This window comes from Thamnophis elegans, chromosome 16 (genome assembly GCF_009769535.1).
Source record: "Thamnophis elegans isolate rThaEle1 chromosome 16, rThaEle1.pri, whole genome shotgun sequence".
In the NCBI taxonomy this organism is placed as follows: Eukaryota; Metazoa; Chordata; class Lepidosauria; order Squamata; family Colubridae; genus Thamnophis; species Thamnophis elegans.
The window spans coordinates 36785749-36800434 of NC_045556.1; the positions used below are offsets into that span (position 1 = coordinate 36785749).

At 48.0% G+C, this 14686-nt stretch overlaps 1 protein-coding gene across 3 annotated transcripts; it reads left to right on the plus strand.

Annotated features, from left to right (window-relative positions):
• The first annotated feature begins 1011 nt into the window (after window positions 1-1011).
• LOC116519237 (glutamine synthetase-like) lies at window positions 1012-13084 on the plus strand. Of its 3 annotated transcripts, none has more exons than XM_032233056.1 (7): window positions 1012-1099; window positions 4854-5029; window positions 5826-5987; window positions 6598-6744; window positions 9628-9755; window positions 11201-11400; window positions 12555-13083. In XM_032233056.1, exons 2-7 carry the CDS (start codon window positions 4864-4866, stop codon window positions 12907-12909), a joined length of 1158 nt encoding a protein of 385 aa, XP_032088947.1. In that variant the 5' UTR covers window positions 1012-1099; window positions 4854-4863; the 3' UTR covers window positions 12910-13083. The 3 variants fall into 3 exon arrangements, with proteins under 3 accessions (XP_032088947.1, XP_032088946.1, XP_032088948.1); XM_032233055.1 differs by lacking the exon at window positions 1012-1099 and adding an exon at window positions 3804-3863 and having other exon boundaries at window positions 12555-13082; XM_032233057.1 differs by lacking the exons at window positions 1012-1099; window positions 4854-5029 and adding an exon at window positions 5630-5669 and having other exon boundaries at window positions 12555-13084.
• Window positions 13085-14686: the final 1602 nt, after the last annotated feature.

The window sequence follows — 14686 nt, forward strand, 5'->3', positions numbered from 1 at the left end:
AGACATTTCATTACCCAACTAGGTAACACCATCAGTGCCAGAAGGGAATAATAGAGTTTGTTTTTATTTTCTATATAGTAGTGGCTTGATAGTTGCTGGTTGCAACTGTACCTGTTCAGTTTGGATAAAACATCCATTCCAGGTGCCCCCTTAGTGGCAATGGCCCCTTGGTAGGCACGCACACACACACACACAGACACACACACACCACCTGAGATCTTGGCCTTATCAGCAGCCCAGGTGACCTTGGCCACAGCTATGGTGGGTGGAATGGCATCTCCCATTGCCCCCAGTCAACACAGCCAATGCAGCTTTCCCTGACCAGTACAGGTGTAGCAAGACCTGGGAAGGGGCTCCTGGCAGATAATTGGACAGAGGGGCTGCTTTCCTCCAGAACAAAAGTCTCTGATCGTCTTGGGTGGCTTCAATTTCCCCATTGGCCCTGGTCTTGAGGACTAGGAAGTTGAATTCTTAGCCTGACTCGGTGGCTCAGTGGCTAAGACACTGAGCTTGTCGATCGGGAAGGTCGGGTGGTCCGAATCCCTAGAACAGGTCCCTTGCGTGAGCAGGGGGTTGGACTAGATGACCTCCAAGGTCCCTTCCAACTCTGTTCCTGTTACTTAACCCCCCCCCCACCCTGTAAAGGAGGGAGCCCAGGGGAAACGCAGCCCGGCTCGGTTGGAAGGTGTCGGCCACTTCTCCAGGACTCTGTGGCTTTTCGTTTTTCCACGCGGGCCTCAAGGGCGTCGTAACGACTTCCTCTGGGCATGTCTAGAGCGCCTTTCCTTTCCTTTTAGACGCTGGAGCTAAGGGCGCCCGAGGGGATTCCGGGCAGGGATTTCCCCTTCGTCTCTCGTTCAGGCAGCTCTAACCCAACTTGCCTCCTCTACGCTCCTCCTCCTCCTCCTCTTCTTCTTCTTCCTCTTCCTCCTCCTTTTCTTCCTCTCCCTCCTCCTCCTCTGACCCCGAGTGCTCTGGGTAGGCGGGAAAGCCAGCCCTATAAGAGAGGCAGCCGGTGCCGGGAGCCGGCCGCTGCTCCGGAGCTGTGCCCCGAGATCGCACCGCACGAAACAGCCAAGGTGCCCCCCTCACCAAACAGGTAAGCGCACCACGGATGTGTGGCGCTCGATCCCGCGGCGGGAAGAAAGCCCTGGGCCGGTGAGCGCTCCCCTCCAATACCCCATCCCCATAACTAAGCGCTTGTGGGGGGGCGCGCGCAGGAGCGCGCGATGGAGCCTTTGGAGAGGGAAATCGCGTGCTTCCTTCCTTCTCTATCCTTTTTCCTCCACCTCTCCAAATTGGAGCTTGCGTCCCATCGGGAGGGCATTAAACCCACCCACCCCCAGTTTTAAAAAAACAGGCAGGTTGTCAGCTTAAGAAGAACAGGGAAGGGTTTTTTGTGGGTGGGTGGATGGGTGAGGGTCCCATGTCCAGGTTTTTGCTTAGCCGGTCTTTTAAATTTATTTTGCCAAGCATGTACAAGATAACATATATAAGTATAAACATGATTATGAACGCAGTAGATGGGTAGAAATAAACGGGGACAGTAGGACAGGGACGGTAGGCACGCTGGTGGGCTTATGCACGCCCCCTTTACGAACCTCTTAGGAATGGGGTGAGGTCCACGGTAGACAGTTTGAGGTTAAAGTTTTTGGGGGGGGTTTGGGGAAGAAACCACAGATTCAGGTAGCGCATCCCAGGCGTTGACCACTCTGTTGCTGAAGTCGAGTTTGGAGATTTCTATCCAGCCTTGCGCAAATACGCGCGGCTGCTCCACGTGGCAACGGATGCCCGGGACTTGTCTGCCGGCTCCAGCCTTAGTCCAACTTGATCCTAAAAGCCCCGAGTCGGGACCGCCTCTATTCATGGCCAGATCTTCCAAGGGAGACAATACCGGAGCCCAATCGGAGTAGGGGTGGGAAGAGAACTTTCGCCTTGAATCTGTATCTTATTCCCTCCACGGAGTGATAGAGGCGAATATTCAGATAACTTTTTTTACATATGCTAAACGGGTATTATCTGTCTTCTTTTCTCTCCTCATTCTTTTCCTTTTTTTAAAAAAAAGTGAGTTGTTTTTTCAGCATTGCCAACTTGATGGTTTATTCTCTAGGAGCTGCAAGCTTGCTGATTTTGCCTGGGGCTGATTTCTATTGATTCTGACTTTCCTTAAAGCAGCCCTTGCCTTCAATTTTTACTCTCTTTGGACTTCGGATAAACGCACTGTTTGTTTTTCCACTTCCTGGTGTCATTGTGGTGATTGCCGAACATTTCCTGGTGCCCGGCTGAATCACAAACCGCATCGCCGGGAATCCGAAGCAGTAAAATGTAGCTTGCTTAGCTGTACCTGATGCATATCTGCCCGTTTAAACAGCCTGGGCTTGTATAATAGGTGGGATTCCCTTTTCAAATCTTGTTGGGCTTTGAACAGCTGGAGGCTTTGGAGATTGAACCTCTTCACCCAAAATAGAATTTCAATTCTGATGCAAAACTGACATATTTCTCTCTCTTTCTGTATGTGTGAATATTTCTTTCTTTCTTTCTTTCTTTCTTTCTTTCTTTCCTTCCTTGTTTCATCTTTCCTTCTGTCTCTCTCCCTCCCTCTTTCTCTCTCCCTCCCTCCCGCTCTCTTTCTCTTGACTGCTTTTTCCTTTTTTTCCCTTCCTTTCTTCCTTCCTTCCTTTCTTGCTTCATTTTTTTCTGTCTCTCTCATGTCTCTCTCCCTCCCCCCTCTCTCTTCCCTTTCTCTTTCTCTGACTCCTCCTTTTTGTCTTTCTCTCCCTTCTTTTCTGCCTTCCCTTCTTCCTTTCATCTTTCTTTCTCTCCCTCCCTCCCTCCCTCCCTCCCTCTGTGTTTCTTTCCCCCCCTCTTCCCCCCCTTTCTCTCTCACTCACACACACTTTGGTATACATTTTTCTTCTTCCCCATTTCTTTCCCAAGGGCATTATCTAAAGACTACTTCCTGAAACCTTCAGGCACACCTTTATGGCTTAATCTCTTTGGAGATTAATTTAATCAAATTTAGCAAAGTGGAGAATGGAACAACTCTTCCAAAGCCAGGATTTTGTCCCCCTGCCCCTGCCCCTCCCCATCCCCCAACCCCTTTGTAGTTCCTTAAGAGATCTTGATAGCAGAGAATTCTGTTTGGAGAGTTTCTTTAGCAAAGCGAACATTCACTCTGATATCCAGAGCTGTTTGCTGTAAGTGTTTGTGATAAGGGATTTAGATAAACTTAGATTAGAACCACCTGGCACCACAGGAACTGAAAGGCCATTTGTTTATATAATAGAATAACAGAGTTGGAAGAGACTTTGGAGGTCTTCTAGTCCAACCCCCTGCTTAGGCAGGAAACCCTGCACCACTTCAGACAAATAGCTATCCAGTCTCTTCTTAAAAACTTCCACTGTTGAAGCATTCACATCTTCTGGGGGCAAGTTGTTCCACTGGTTGATTGTTCTCACTGTCAGGAAATTTCTCCTCCATTCTAAGTTGCTTCTCTCCTTGATTAGTTTCCACCCATTGCTTCTTGTTCTACCCTCAGGGGCTTTGGAGAATAGTTTGACTCCCTCTTCTTTGGGGCAGCCCCTGAGGTATTGGAAGACTGCTATCATGTCTCCCCTAGTCCTTCTTTTCATTAAACTAGACATACCCAATTCCTGCAACCTGCAAAGGCCTCCTTTGCATAAAGATTTTTTTTGCCTTTTAAGGGTTAACCAAGGGTTAAAAGCAAAAAAAAAATAGTATGCAAATGAGGCCCATAGTTCTCTCCTGCAGAGGGCTGGTGGTGGCTCTAGGAGCCACTATCCTAGCCTGCCTGGCCCTGGAGCCTAGCTAGACCAAATCTGGAATTTTGGTGTAGCTGGAAGGTATGTTGGTCAGAGGGAGGGGGCAGGGGGGAGGAATTCAATTTATTTGTAATTTAAGTGTCATTTGTTTTTATTGTCTCTCTGTGTGTGTGTGTGTGTTAACTTCACTCAAACAAACTCTCTCTCAATTTGAGACAGAGTTTGCTTGAGAAGAGAGGGAAGGAGCAGATGCTTCTGCCTGGTGAGGCAAAAAGAAAGCCCCCCCCCCCCCCGCAGCAGGCGCCGTCTCCCAGCCAGCAGCCCCAGGAGGAAACGGCGAAGAGGGAGGGGGGGGGGTTTGAAGCTTTGCATAGTCCTGAAGCTGGGTTGTTATGAAAACAAGGCTGGGCTAAGGTGGGATAGGCTCCTTGTCCAGCCTGAGAGTGAAAAAGCATCTCTTGAGTTAATGCGTGTTACGCAATTGTGTTGAGCGGGAGTAGATCCTTAACAGATAGCTGGATATATGTTAGATCAGTGTTTCTCAACCTTGGCGACTTTAAGTCCTGTGGACTTCCAACTCCCAGCTGGCTGGGGGATTCTGGGAGTTGAAGTCCACAGGACTTAAAGTCGCCAAGGTTGAGAAACACTGTGTTAGATCCTCTTGTCAACCCCTGAAGCTGACTTGACTGAGTCCCTTTTGAGACTGACACATCAAGGAAGAGGGACAGGGAAAGGGGAATAGTTGGTTGTTGTAGCCAAAATAAAATACTGGGAGCCAAGGACATTCCTGCAGGTGCTCAAAAGGAGGGGCTGGAGTCGCCTAGCAACTGGATTGGACCACGTGACCGATTGTTTTGAGAAAGTGGCAAACTTCCACTTTCATTTAGGTGGGAAACCGCGGGAATATCCAGAGTCGGTTTTTCACCCGCCTGCGCCAATAGGACGTATCCAATAAACCTATTCTTCAAAGAAATTGAGTTGTGTTTGCTATGGGTGTGTTACTTGTGTAACCCCGACATCCTTCTCGCTGTGAACCTGACTTTGAAGGGGGTCTTGCCTTTTCTTCCCCAGGTTTGCCACCATGTCTGTGTCACACAGTTCCAAACTTAACAAAGGGGTCAGAGACCAGTACATGAAGCTACCCCAAGGGAAGAGGGTGTTGGCCACGTACATTTGGATAGATGGAAGCGGGGAAGGCCTTCGCAGCAAAACCAAAACCTTAAACCAGGAACCAAACTGCGTTGAAGGTGAGCTCCCGTGACTCGTCCCGGCTTCTGCCAACTTAGCCGTTCGAAACCACATTAAAAAATGCAAGTAGAAAAATAGGAGCCCCCTCTGGTGGGAAGGGAGCAGCGTTCCGTGCGCCTTCGGGCGTTGAGTCATGCCAGCCACGACCACGGAGACGTCTTTGGACATTGCTGGCTCTTCGGCTTTGAAACCGAGATGAGCACCACTCCCCTAGAGTCGGGAACGACTAGCACATACGTGCGAAGGGAACTTTTACTTTTTAAGGTGAGAATTCTGTGCCCTGTGGGGTTTGAATTGATAATATTGACAAACCTCCTTTGAGTTAAATTGTAGGCGCGCCTCTTACAAAGTCCATTCATGAGTAAAGATTCCTTTGTCTACAGTTGCAATAATTAATCATTGCCTCCAGAATTTGTGAATTCTCCAACGCAGGAGGTTTTCAAGAAGAGATTGGACAATCCTTTGTCTGGAATGCTGCAGGGTTTCCTGCCTGAGCAGAGGGTTGGACTAGAGGACCTCTGAGGTCCCTTCCGGACCTCACCCACTCTCATGGCCTTCAGAAAAGCTGTTAAAACCTGGCTGTGCCAGCAGGCCTGGGGCTGTTGACTTTATTGTTAAGGTCCAGCTTCGATCAGAAATGTATGCGTGTTGGGAATTTTTAAATTATTCTTTTATTTTGCTTCTCTCTTTTTTTTCTTTCTTTGTAAGCCGCCCGGAGTCCTCGGATTGGGCGGCCTAGAAATTTAACAAATAAATAAATAACTCTTATTCTGTTACCCTTCAAATCTCTTGTAGAACTATCAGAATGGAACTTCGATGGCTCCAGCACTGGGCAGTCCGAAGGATCAAACAGCGACATGTTCTTAATCCCCGTCAAGATGTTCCGAGATCCGTTTAGCTTGGATCCCAACAAGCTAGTAATGTGTGAGGTTCTGAAGTACAACCGGAAACCGGCTGGTGAGTATTTTCTCTTCAATGTTCCTTTTTTAAAATCCCTTTTTCTCTCCCAAAGGAGGAGCCTACCCAGGCCACTGGCATATCTGCTTTGCTTAAATAGCTCGAACAAAATCTAGCACTGATGATGTTACCTAGTTGAGTAATGAAACGCAGTTCTCTTCCTCCTCTCACACCCCAGCTAGTTTACTTCTCAGAGCAGCAGACAGCTCCAGTTTCTTAAGTTTCTGTTTCAATTCTCTGCACGGACTCAGATCTGTTTTAGCTCCCATCGGCTGACTTAGTTGCTATGCCTATTCGTTGGCTGACCTTGCTCCCATGTCTCTCCCGGTCACGAATATTTTAACAAGCTCCTGCCATGGATGGGATGGGACTAGAAGACCTCCAAGGTCCCTTCCTACCCTCTTATTCTACGTTTTGTAGGTCATAGCAGAACAATTCTTTAAAAAAAATTTTTAGTGGGACCTCAATTTTCTTTTAATATTTTTTGTTTGGGGCTGTTCAGTACTTAAAGGTGCCTGCACCACCAGCTGGATTTCAGCATGAAGAGATGCTCTCCATCTGGTTCCGGGTTCAAATTCTCCCATTCCCATTTTTTTCTCCCCTCCTGCAGAGACCAATAACAGGTACACCTGTAAGCAAGTCATGGAATTGGTTAAAGACTGCCAACCCTGGTTTGGCATGGAGCAGGAATACACCTTGCTGGGCATGGATGGACGTCCATATGGCTGGCCCGAAAATGGATTTCCGGGCCCACAAGGTAAGAGGTTGCCACGGAGGACCAGCTGGCTGACCGGGCCGGAAGGCAGTACTCGACTTGCGACCGCAGTTAAGCCCAACGTGGCGAAGGCCTTGTTAAGGGAGCCGTGCTCCGTTTTACCACTTCTCTGGCCACCCTTGTTGAGAGAGAACCCCTGCCGTCGTTCAGTTAGTCATACAGACATTAAGTGAATCGGGCTTCCCCCCCGTTGACTTTGCTGGTCAGAAGGTCCCCGAAAGGGGATCGCTCGCAACACCACAGCCGTCATAAATACGAGTCGGGCGAATTTTGACCACGTGACCCTGGGGATGATGCTGCAGAGGTCGTAAGTGGTGAACAAACAGTCATAAGTCCCTTTTTTAGGTGCTGTCATCAAACGGTCACTAAATTGACACTGTTGTAAGTCGAGGACTGGCTGTGTTTCTGGAAGACTTAGTTGGATTCCTTGGTGAATCGGTCAGGGCAACAACTGTACAATCCTTCATAAAACAAACCCCACTTTCAAGATTCTTTCTTTTTCTTTGTTTCTTCCTTTCTCTCTTTTTTCCTCCCTCCCTTCCTTTCTTTTTTCTTTGTCTTTTTCCTTCCTTCCTTTCCTTTCTTCTTTCCTTTCTCTTTCTCTCTCATTTTCCTTCCTTCCTTTTTTCTTTCTCTTTTTTCTTCCTTCCTTTCATTCTTTCCTTCCTTTTCTTTCTTTCTCACTCTCTCTGTTTCCTTCCTTCCTCCCTCCCTCCCTTTTTCTTTCTCTTTTTTCCTTCCTTCCTTTCATTCTTTCCTTCCTTCTTTCCTTTCTCTTTCTTTTTCCTTCCTTTCATTCTTTCCTTCCTTTTCTTTCTTTCTCTCTCTCTGTTTCCTTCCTCCCTCCCTTCCTTTCCTTTTTATTTCTCTCTTTTTCCTTCCTTCCTTTCATTCTTTCCTTCCTTCGTTCCTTTCTCTTTCTCTCTTTTTCCTTCCCTCCTTTTTTCTTTCTCTTTTTCCTTTCATTCTTTCCTTCCTTTTCTTTCTCTCTCTCTCTCTCTTTCCTTCCTTTCTTCCTTCCTTCTCTCCCTCTCCCCCCATCTCTCCCCCCCTCTCTCTCACCCCCCTCTCCCTGCCCAAAGTCCAGACAGTAATGGAAAAATTCTCATGCGAAATCCCCCAAGGACATTGCTTGTCCCCAGCATTGCACAAAATGCGCCACCGAAGAACTGGTTTGGTTGTGCAATCTTTTCTTCCTGATTCTCTCCCCCCACCCCCTCCTATGCATATTTGGGTTCTGACTTTCTTTTTTTAATGCTAGCAATGAGAAAACAAGAAGTAAATGCAGGTTAGAATTGACAACATACTGGGATGAACGAACTTACGGGAGGGGGGAAAGGACAGGAATGGGTCATTTCCAGAAAGAAAAGGAAAAAAACCTGGAATTAAACAAATTTTAATTCTTGCTTGATTGCTTGATTGCTTTTTTCTTTCATTCCTTCCTTCCTTCCTTCTTTCCTTTCTCCCCCCTCCTTCCCTCCTTCCCTTTGAATCTTTTCTTCCTTCTTCCCTCCCTCCCTATGAATCCATTCTTCCTTCCTTCTTTTTTTCTTTCCTTTTCCTTTTCCTTCCTTCCCTCTAAATCTTTCCTTCCGTCTTCCCTCCCTCCCTATGAATCCATTCTTCCTTCCTTCTTTTTTTCTTTCCTTTTCCTTTTCCTTCCTTCCCTCTGAATCTTTCCTTCCATCTTCCCTCCCTCCCTATGAATCCATTCTTCCTTCCTTCTTTTTTTCTTTCCTTTTCCTTTTCCTTCCTTCCCTCTAAATCTTTCCTTCCGTCTTCCCTCCCTCCCTATGAATCCATTCTTCCTTCCTTCTTTTTTTCTTTCCTTTTCCTTTTCCTTCCTTCCCTCTGAATCTTTCCTTCCATCTTCCCTCCCTCCCTATGAATCCATTCTTCCTTCCTTCTTTTTTTCTTTCCTTTTCCTTTTCCTTCCTTCCCTCTAAATCTTTCCTTCCGTCTTCCCTCCCTCCCTATGAATCCAATCTTCCTTCTTTTTTTCTTTCCTTTTCCTTTTCCTTCCTTCCCTCTGAATCTTTCCTTCCATCTTCCCTCCCTCCCTATGAATCCATTCTTCCTTCCTTCTTTTTTTCTTTCCTTTTCCTTTTCCTTCCTTCCCTCTAAATCTTTCCTTCCATCTTCCCTCCCTCCCTATGAATCCATTCTTCCTTCCTTCTTTTTTTCTTTCCTTTTCCTTTTCCTTCCTTCCCTCTAAATCTTTCCTTCCGTCTTCCCTCCCTCCCTATGAATCCAATCTTCCTTCTTTTTTTCTTTCCTTTTCCTTTTCCTTCCTTCCCTCTGAATCTTTCCTTCCATCTTCCCTCCCTCCCTATGAATCCATTCTTCCTTCCTTCTTTTTTTCTTTCCTTTTCCTTTTCCTTCCTTCCCTCTGAATCTTTCCTTCCGTCTTCCCTCCCTCCCTATGAATCCAATCTTCCTTCTTTTTTTCTTTCCTTTTCCTTCCTTCCCTCTGAATCTTTCCTTCCATCTTCCCTCTCTCCCTATGAATCCATTCTTCCTTCCTTCTTTTTTCTTTCCTTTTCCTTCTTTCCTCCCTCTAAATCTTTCCTTCCTTCCTCTCTTTCTTTCCTTTTCCTTCCCCCCCCTCTGAGTCTTTCATTCCTTCTTCCCTCCCTTCTCTATTCTGTTCTATTCTATTCTATCCTAACCCTACCCTACCCTTCCCTCCCTCGGAAGGATGGAAGGCTGAGTCAACCTTGAGCCAGTGACATTCGAACTGCCGAACTGCAGCTAGCAGTCAGCTGAAGCAGCCTGCAATACTGCACTCTAACCACTGGGCCACCTCGGCTCACATGAGTCAGGTTCGTTGTTTACTAACAAATGCAATCCTGCTTTTTCTCCCAGGACCCTATTACTGTGGGGTTGGTGCAAATAAAGTGTACGGACGTGATATCGTGGAAGCACACTACAAAGCTTGCTTGTACGCTGGCGTGGAGATTGGTGGGACCAATGCTGAAGTCATGCCATCTCAGGTATTTGACAGTAAGGTTTCCTGAGAAGATTTAGCAATAGCAATAGCAGTTAGACTTATATACCGCTTCATAGGGCTTTCAGCCCTCTCTAAGCGGTTTACAGAGTCAGCATATCGCCCCCAACAACAATCCGGGTCCTCATTTTACCCACCTCGGAAGGATGGAAGGCTGAGTCAACCCTGAGCCGGTGAGATTTGAACTGCTGAACTGCTGATCTAGCAGTCAGCTGAAGTAGCCTGCAGTGCTGCATTTAACTACTGCGGCACCTCGCAGTGTGAGATGCACACCTTGAGGAGAGGGTCTGCTCTCTCATCTCTCGCTCGGCCTGTTCCCTTTGGCATATCCTTGGCTGCATCATAGCACCTTGGTGACGTTACCTAATTGGGTCCTGAAACGTCTACAGCGAAACAACCCAGCTCAGGGTGACTGTATATAAACAGGGAGCAAGTCATATTGATCAGAACTGATGATGTTACCTAATTGGGTGATGAAATGTCTACAGCAAGAAAACCACCATTTGTAGAGCTACTACATATTAATAGGGAGCAAGCCACATTCACTACCACTGATGATGTTACCTAGTTGGGTCATCAAACGTCTGCAAGAAAGCCACCAAGCTCAGAGCTACTGTATATAAACAGGAAGAAAGTCATAGTCACTAGCACTGATGTTGTTACCTAGTTGGGTCACAAAACGCCTGCAAAAACAGCCAAGCTCAGAGATTACCACAATTTAAAACCTGAGCTACAAATCTTCTGTTGACAATTAACCCAATTGAAGAGAGCATCAGGTGTGGTAGCTGCTAACTGTGGGTGGATTTGCTACAGCTAGTGGCTTCCCCAAATTTGATTTGTTGGGTTGAAGGGTTACTCAAGAGATACACGACAAAAACTTGGTAAGGCCACACTTGAAATACGGCATTCAGTTTTGGTCGCCACGATGTAAAAAAAAGATGTGGAGACTCTGGAAAGAGTGCAGAGAAGAGCAACAAAGAGGAGGCTGAAACAAATGAAGAGCGGTTGCAGGAACTGGGGATGTCTAGTTTAATGAAAAGAAGGACCAGGGGAGACATGATAGCAGTCTTCCGATATCTCAGGGGTTGCCCCAAAGAAGAGGGAGTCAAGCTATTCTCCAAAGCACTTGAAGGCAGGACAAGAAGCAATGGGTGGAAACTGATCAAGGAGAGAAGCAACTTAGAACTAAGGAGAAATTTCCAGACAGTTAGAACAATTAAGCAGTGGAACAACTTGCCTCCAGAAGTTGTAAATGCCCCAACACTGGAAGTCTTTAAGAAGATGTTGGATAACCATTTGTCTGACGTGGGGTAGGGTTTCCTTCCTAAGCAGGGGGTTGGACTAGAAGACCTCCAAGGTCCCTTCCAACTCTGCTATTCTATTCTAATCTATAACGTTTTTAATACCAGTTTTCTCCTTGTGTCCCTCCAGTGGGAGTTTCAAGTGGGGCCGTGTGTAGGCATTGATATGGGCGACCACCTGTGGATGGCGAGATACATTTTACATCGGGTCTGTGAAGATTTTGGTGTCGTGGCCACCATGGATCCTAAGCCGGTGACCGGCAACTGGAATGGGGCTGGATGTCATACTAACGTCAGCACCCTAGAAACAAGGCAGATAGGGGGTATCAAGTAAGTAATTGAACTTAGAAGTGCAATTAAAGCCAGGAATGGCCTGGCTCACAACTCTTGAAAAACGCAAAGGTGGTTCGCTTTCATCTCGTTTAAAATAAAAGATGGAGTATGTTGTGCCCGGCCAGTGGAGCTGTCAGCAGATTCGGACAGTGAGGAGGTTGGGGAGGAAGATGGGCCAGTCCTGGAGTCTGGGGAAAGCTCTGATGAGGGCTCTGTGTCGGAGGCAGAGAGGGGGCCAGGGCCGTCTGACAGTTATCAGCTGCCTTCAGAGTCAGACGTCAGTGAGGCAGAAGAACAGCTGGAGCCTGTTCCCAGTGTGCGCATGCGCAGAGTGGCCAGAGGAAGGGAACAGCTAAAGAACAGGGGTCGACTTGGGAGGAAGGCCACAGGTGGACGATGAATGGCCCCTCCCAGAGGAAATCAAAGAGGAGCGAAAGGGGAGTGGAGTTTGCAGGAGACAATTAGTTCACTTAATTGGTTCCTGACTCTCCGAGGCTCCTTGCCAAGTTCTGCAGAGATCGGCCTGGCAGGTCTCCAAGCCAGAGAAGGTCTGTGACCGTAAATCCTCCCTTGAAAGACTTTGCTGGATGTGAATGAGCAGAATTCACAGTCAATGAATAAAAGGGTTTTTTGTCAGAACAAGGAGTTTGCTGCATGCTCTTGGGAAGCCTCGGTCAGAACAGAGTGGATTCCCATCCTCATACAAAAGATTCTCAAAAGTGAATACAAAGCTAAAACCAGTGGCTCAGTGGCAAACATGCTGAGCTTGTCGGTCAGAAAGGTCGGCAGTTGGCGTTCGAATCCCTAGTGCCGCGTAATAGAGTGAGCTCCCGCGACTTGTCCCAGCTTCTGCCAACCTAGCAATTCAAAAGCACGTAAAAATGCAAGTAGACAAATAGGAACCACCTTTGGTGGGAACGGAACAGCGTTCAATGCGCCTTTGGGGTTGAGTCATGCCGGCCACATGACCACGGAGACGTCTTCATACAGCGCTGGCTCTCCCGCTTTGAAACAAGAGATGAGCACCGCCCCCTAGAGTCGTGAACAACTAGCACAGATGTGCAAGGGGAACTTTACTAATGATTCTAGGCTGCTAACACACTTAACTCCACCGCCCTAACTCTTCTCTTATACTTCCTTGTCCTTCACAGGGCCATCGAAGCAGCCATCGAAAGGCTGAGCAAACGCCACAAGTACCACATCCGGTTGTACGATCCCCGAGGAGGCCAGGACAATACTAGGAGGCTAACCGGCCACCACGAGACCTCCAGCATCACAGAGTTCTCGGCTGGAGTGGCCAACCGGGGCGCCAGCATCCGGATCCCTCGTCAAGTCGGGCAAGACGGCTATGGCTACTATGAAGACCGACGGCCGTCCGCGAACTGCGACCCCTACGCGGTCACGGAAGCCATTATGCGGACCACCATCCTTGGCGAAACGGGGGACGGAACTGTAGAAGACGTCAAGGATGAAACACGACTGGAAAGGGCAGCTCTCAAGGACTGAGATACCCACACACCCCCACACCCATGATCCAGGGCCAACCAACCCTCCCTCCCTCCCTCCCCCCCACCTCCTTCTGCCCCTATTAGTAAATGTCTGGCAACTTCCGGAAAATTATCTTTTGGTTCTATGGTGGCGTTGACTTCCAAATTCTACCTTTCGGACACCGAATTGCACATCTAGTGTGCTTCCCCGAAAATAAGTAAGACAGGGTCTTATTTTTCTTTTGACACCCGAAATAAGCGCTTGGCCTTATTTTCAGGGAGGAGGCCTTATTATTTTTCAGGTGCAGGAAGTGGCGACCGTGGTCACCTTGTGGCTGCTGTTGTGTTGCAATATTTTGGGGGAGGGCTTATTTTCAGGGGACATCTCCCCCCACCTACGCAGCGTACTCAGTCTCCTGCAGCCCGACTTTCCATGAGCCTCTGGGAGGGCGAAAACAGTCTCCTCTGGGCTCCGGAGGCCCTTCCTGAAGCCTCCTGGCACCAAAAATGGATGCGTGGGGAGGGGGCGTGCTGCACCACCCCCGTGCTTCCACCCCCCACCCCCACCCCCGTGCCTGCACACGTGACAACCCCCCGCACTTGCAGAGACCTGAAAAATCAGCTGGCCATCACTCCCATGCCCATGTGCCACCTGTGGCATTCATGCCATAGGTTTGCCATCACGGCCTTAAACCATCTGGACAAATGGCTGTCTAATCTCTTCTTGAAAGCCTCCATTGTTGGAAGACTCACAACTTCAAGTTGATTTTGTAACCTGTGTGTGTGTGTGTTTGTATGTGTGAGAGGGGGGAGAGGGAGGGAGGGGAGAGGGTGGGGGAAAGAGAGAGACGAGAGAGGGAGGGAGAGAGACAGGAGAGTGCTAAATGTCAGAAATGGTGTATGGTGTACGGTCTCCTGCTTGCGCAGGGAGGGTTGGACTAGATGACCATTCTACAAGGTCCCTCCCAACTCTGCCAATCTTCCGTTAACTTTGGCATCTCATGAATGCAGCTGCAATTATGCTCTCCTGCCACAGGAGGGAGACAGAGGTGTGGGTTGCTTCTCCCTGCATCTTGGCAAGCTAACATTTGTGAAGATAACTTCAATGTGCAATTATAAAAAAAATAAATTTAAAAAATCAGGGGATCTCATTTCTGGGCATGAGGGAAGATTAGGAATAGGTTCTTGGTTGAAACTGGGGAGCATTGAGTTTTCAAGGCAGGTGAGAAGCCGAGCCAAATAGGAGTTTTCAGTCCGGTACATCCAGATAATCTGGAATCCAAGTGTTTGGATTGGGAAAGGTTTCTTGGAGAACATGAGCAACTCTACAAGTATCAAGAGATTGGTCCCTAAATGGACTACAAAAATTTGGGGACTGAGCTGGGACTATGGAAGAAATGTCCTTCTGGGTTCAGTTCCAAGTGGGGAGGAAGACACGGGAAACATGGAGGCTGCTTGGAAAGATGGTTTGAATGATGGACAGGATCCCATGGCTTGAGCTCCTGAACAGAAAAAGGGGATCCTATGCTTCCAGATGTTGGGTGAAGAAAAGAGGCGAGATGCTGAAAGTCCCTGGTTTTATACCCTCTCTGGCCTTTGATCTCGATCTTGTATTCTGATTGGTTGTCAGACTCCCGTGGGGCCACGCAGGGGCAGCTCTCTAGGCTGTCCTGAGTCCCAAGCTTGGTTGACTCTTGCTGGGTGATGAATGTAATGAAAAGGCTTTGGGATGTCTATTAGGGCTCTGCCTGAAGGGGTTATGTAGAATGGACTGGCTCAGGCCTTAATGGCCCATT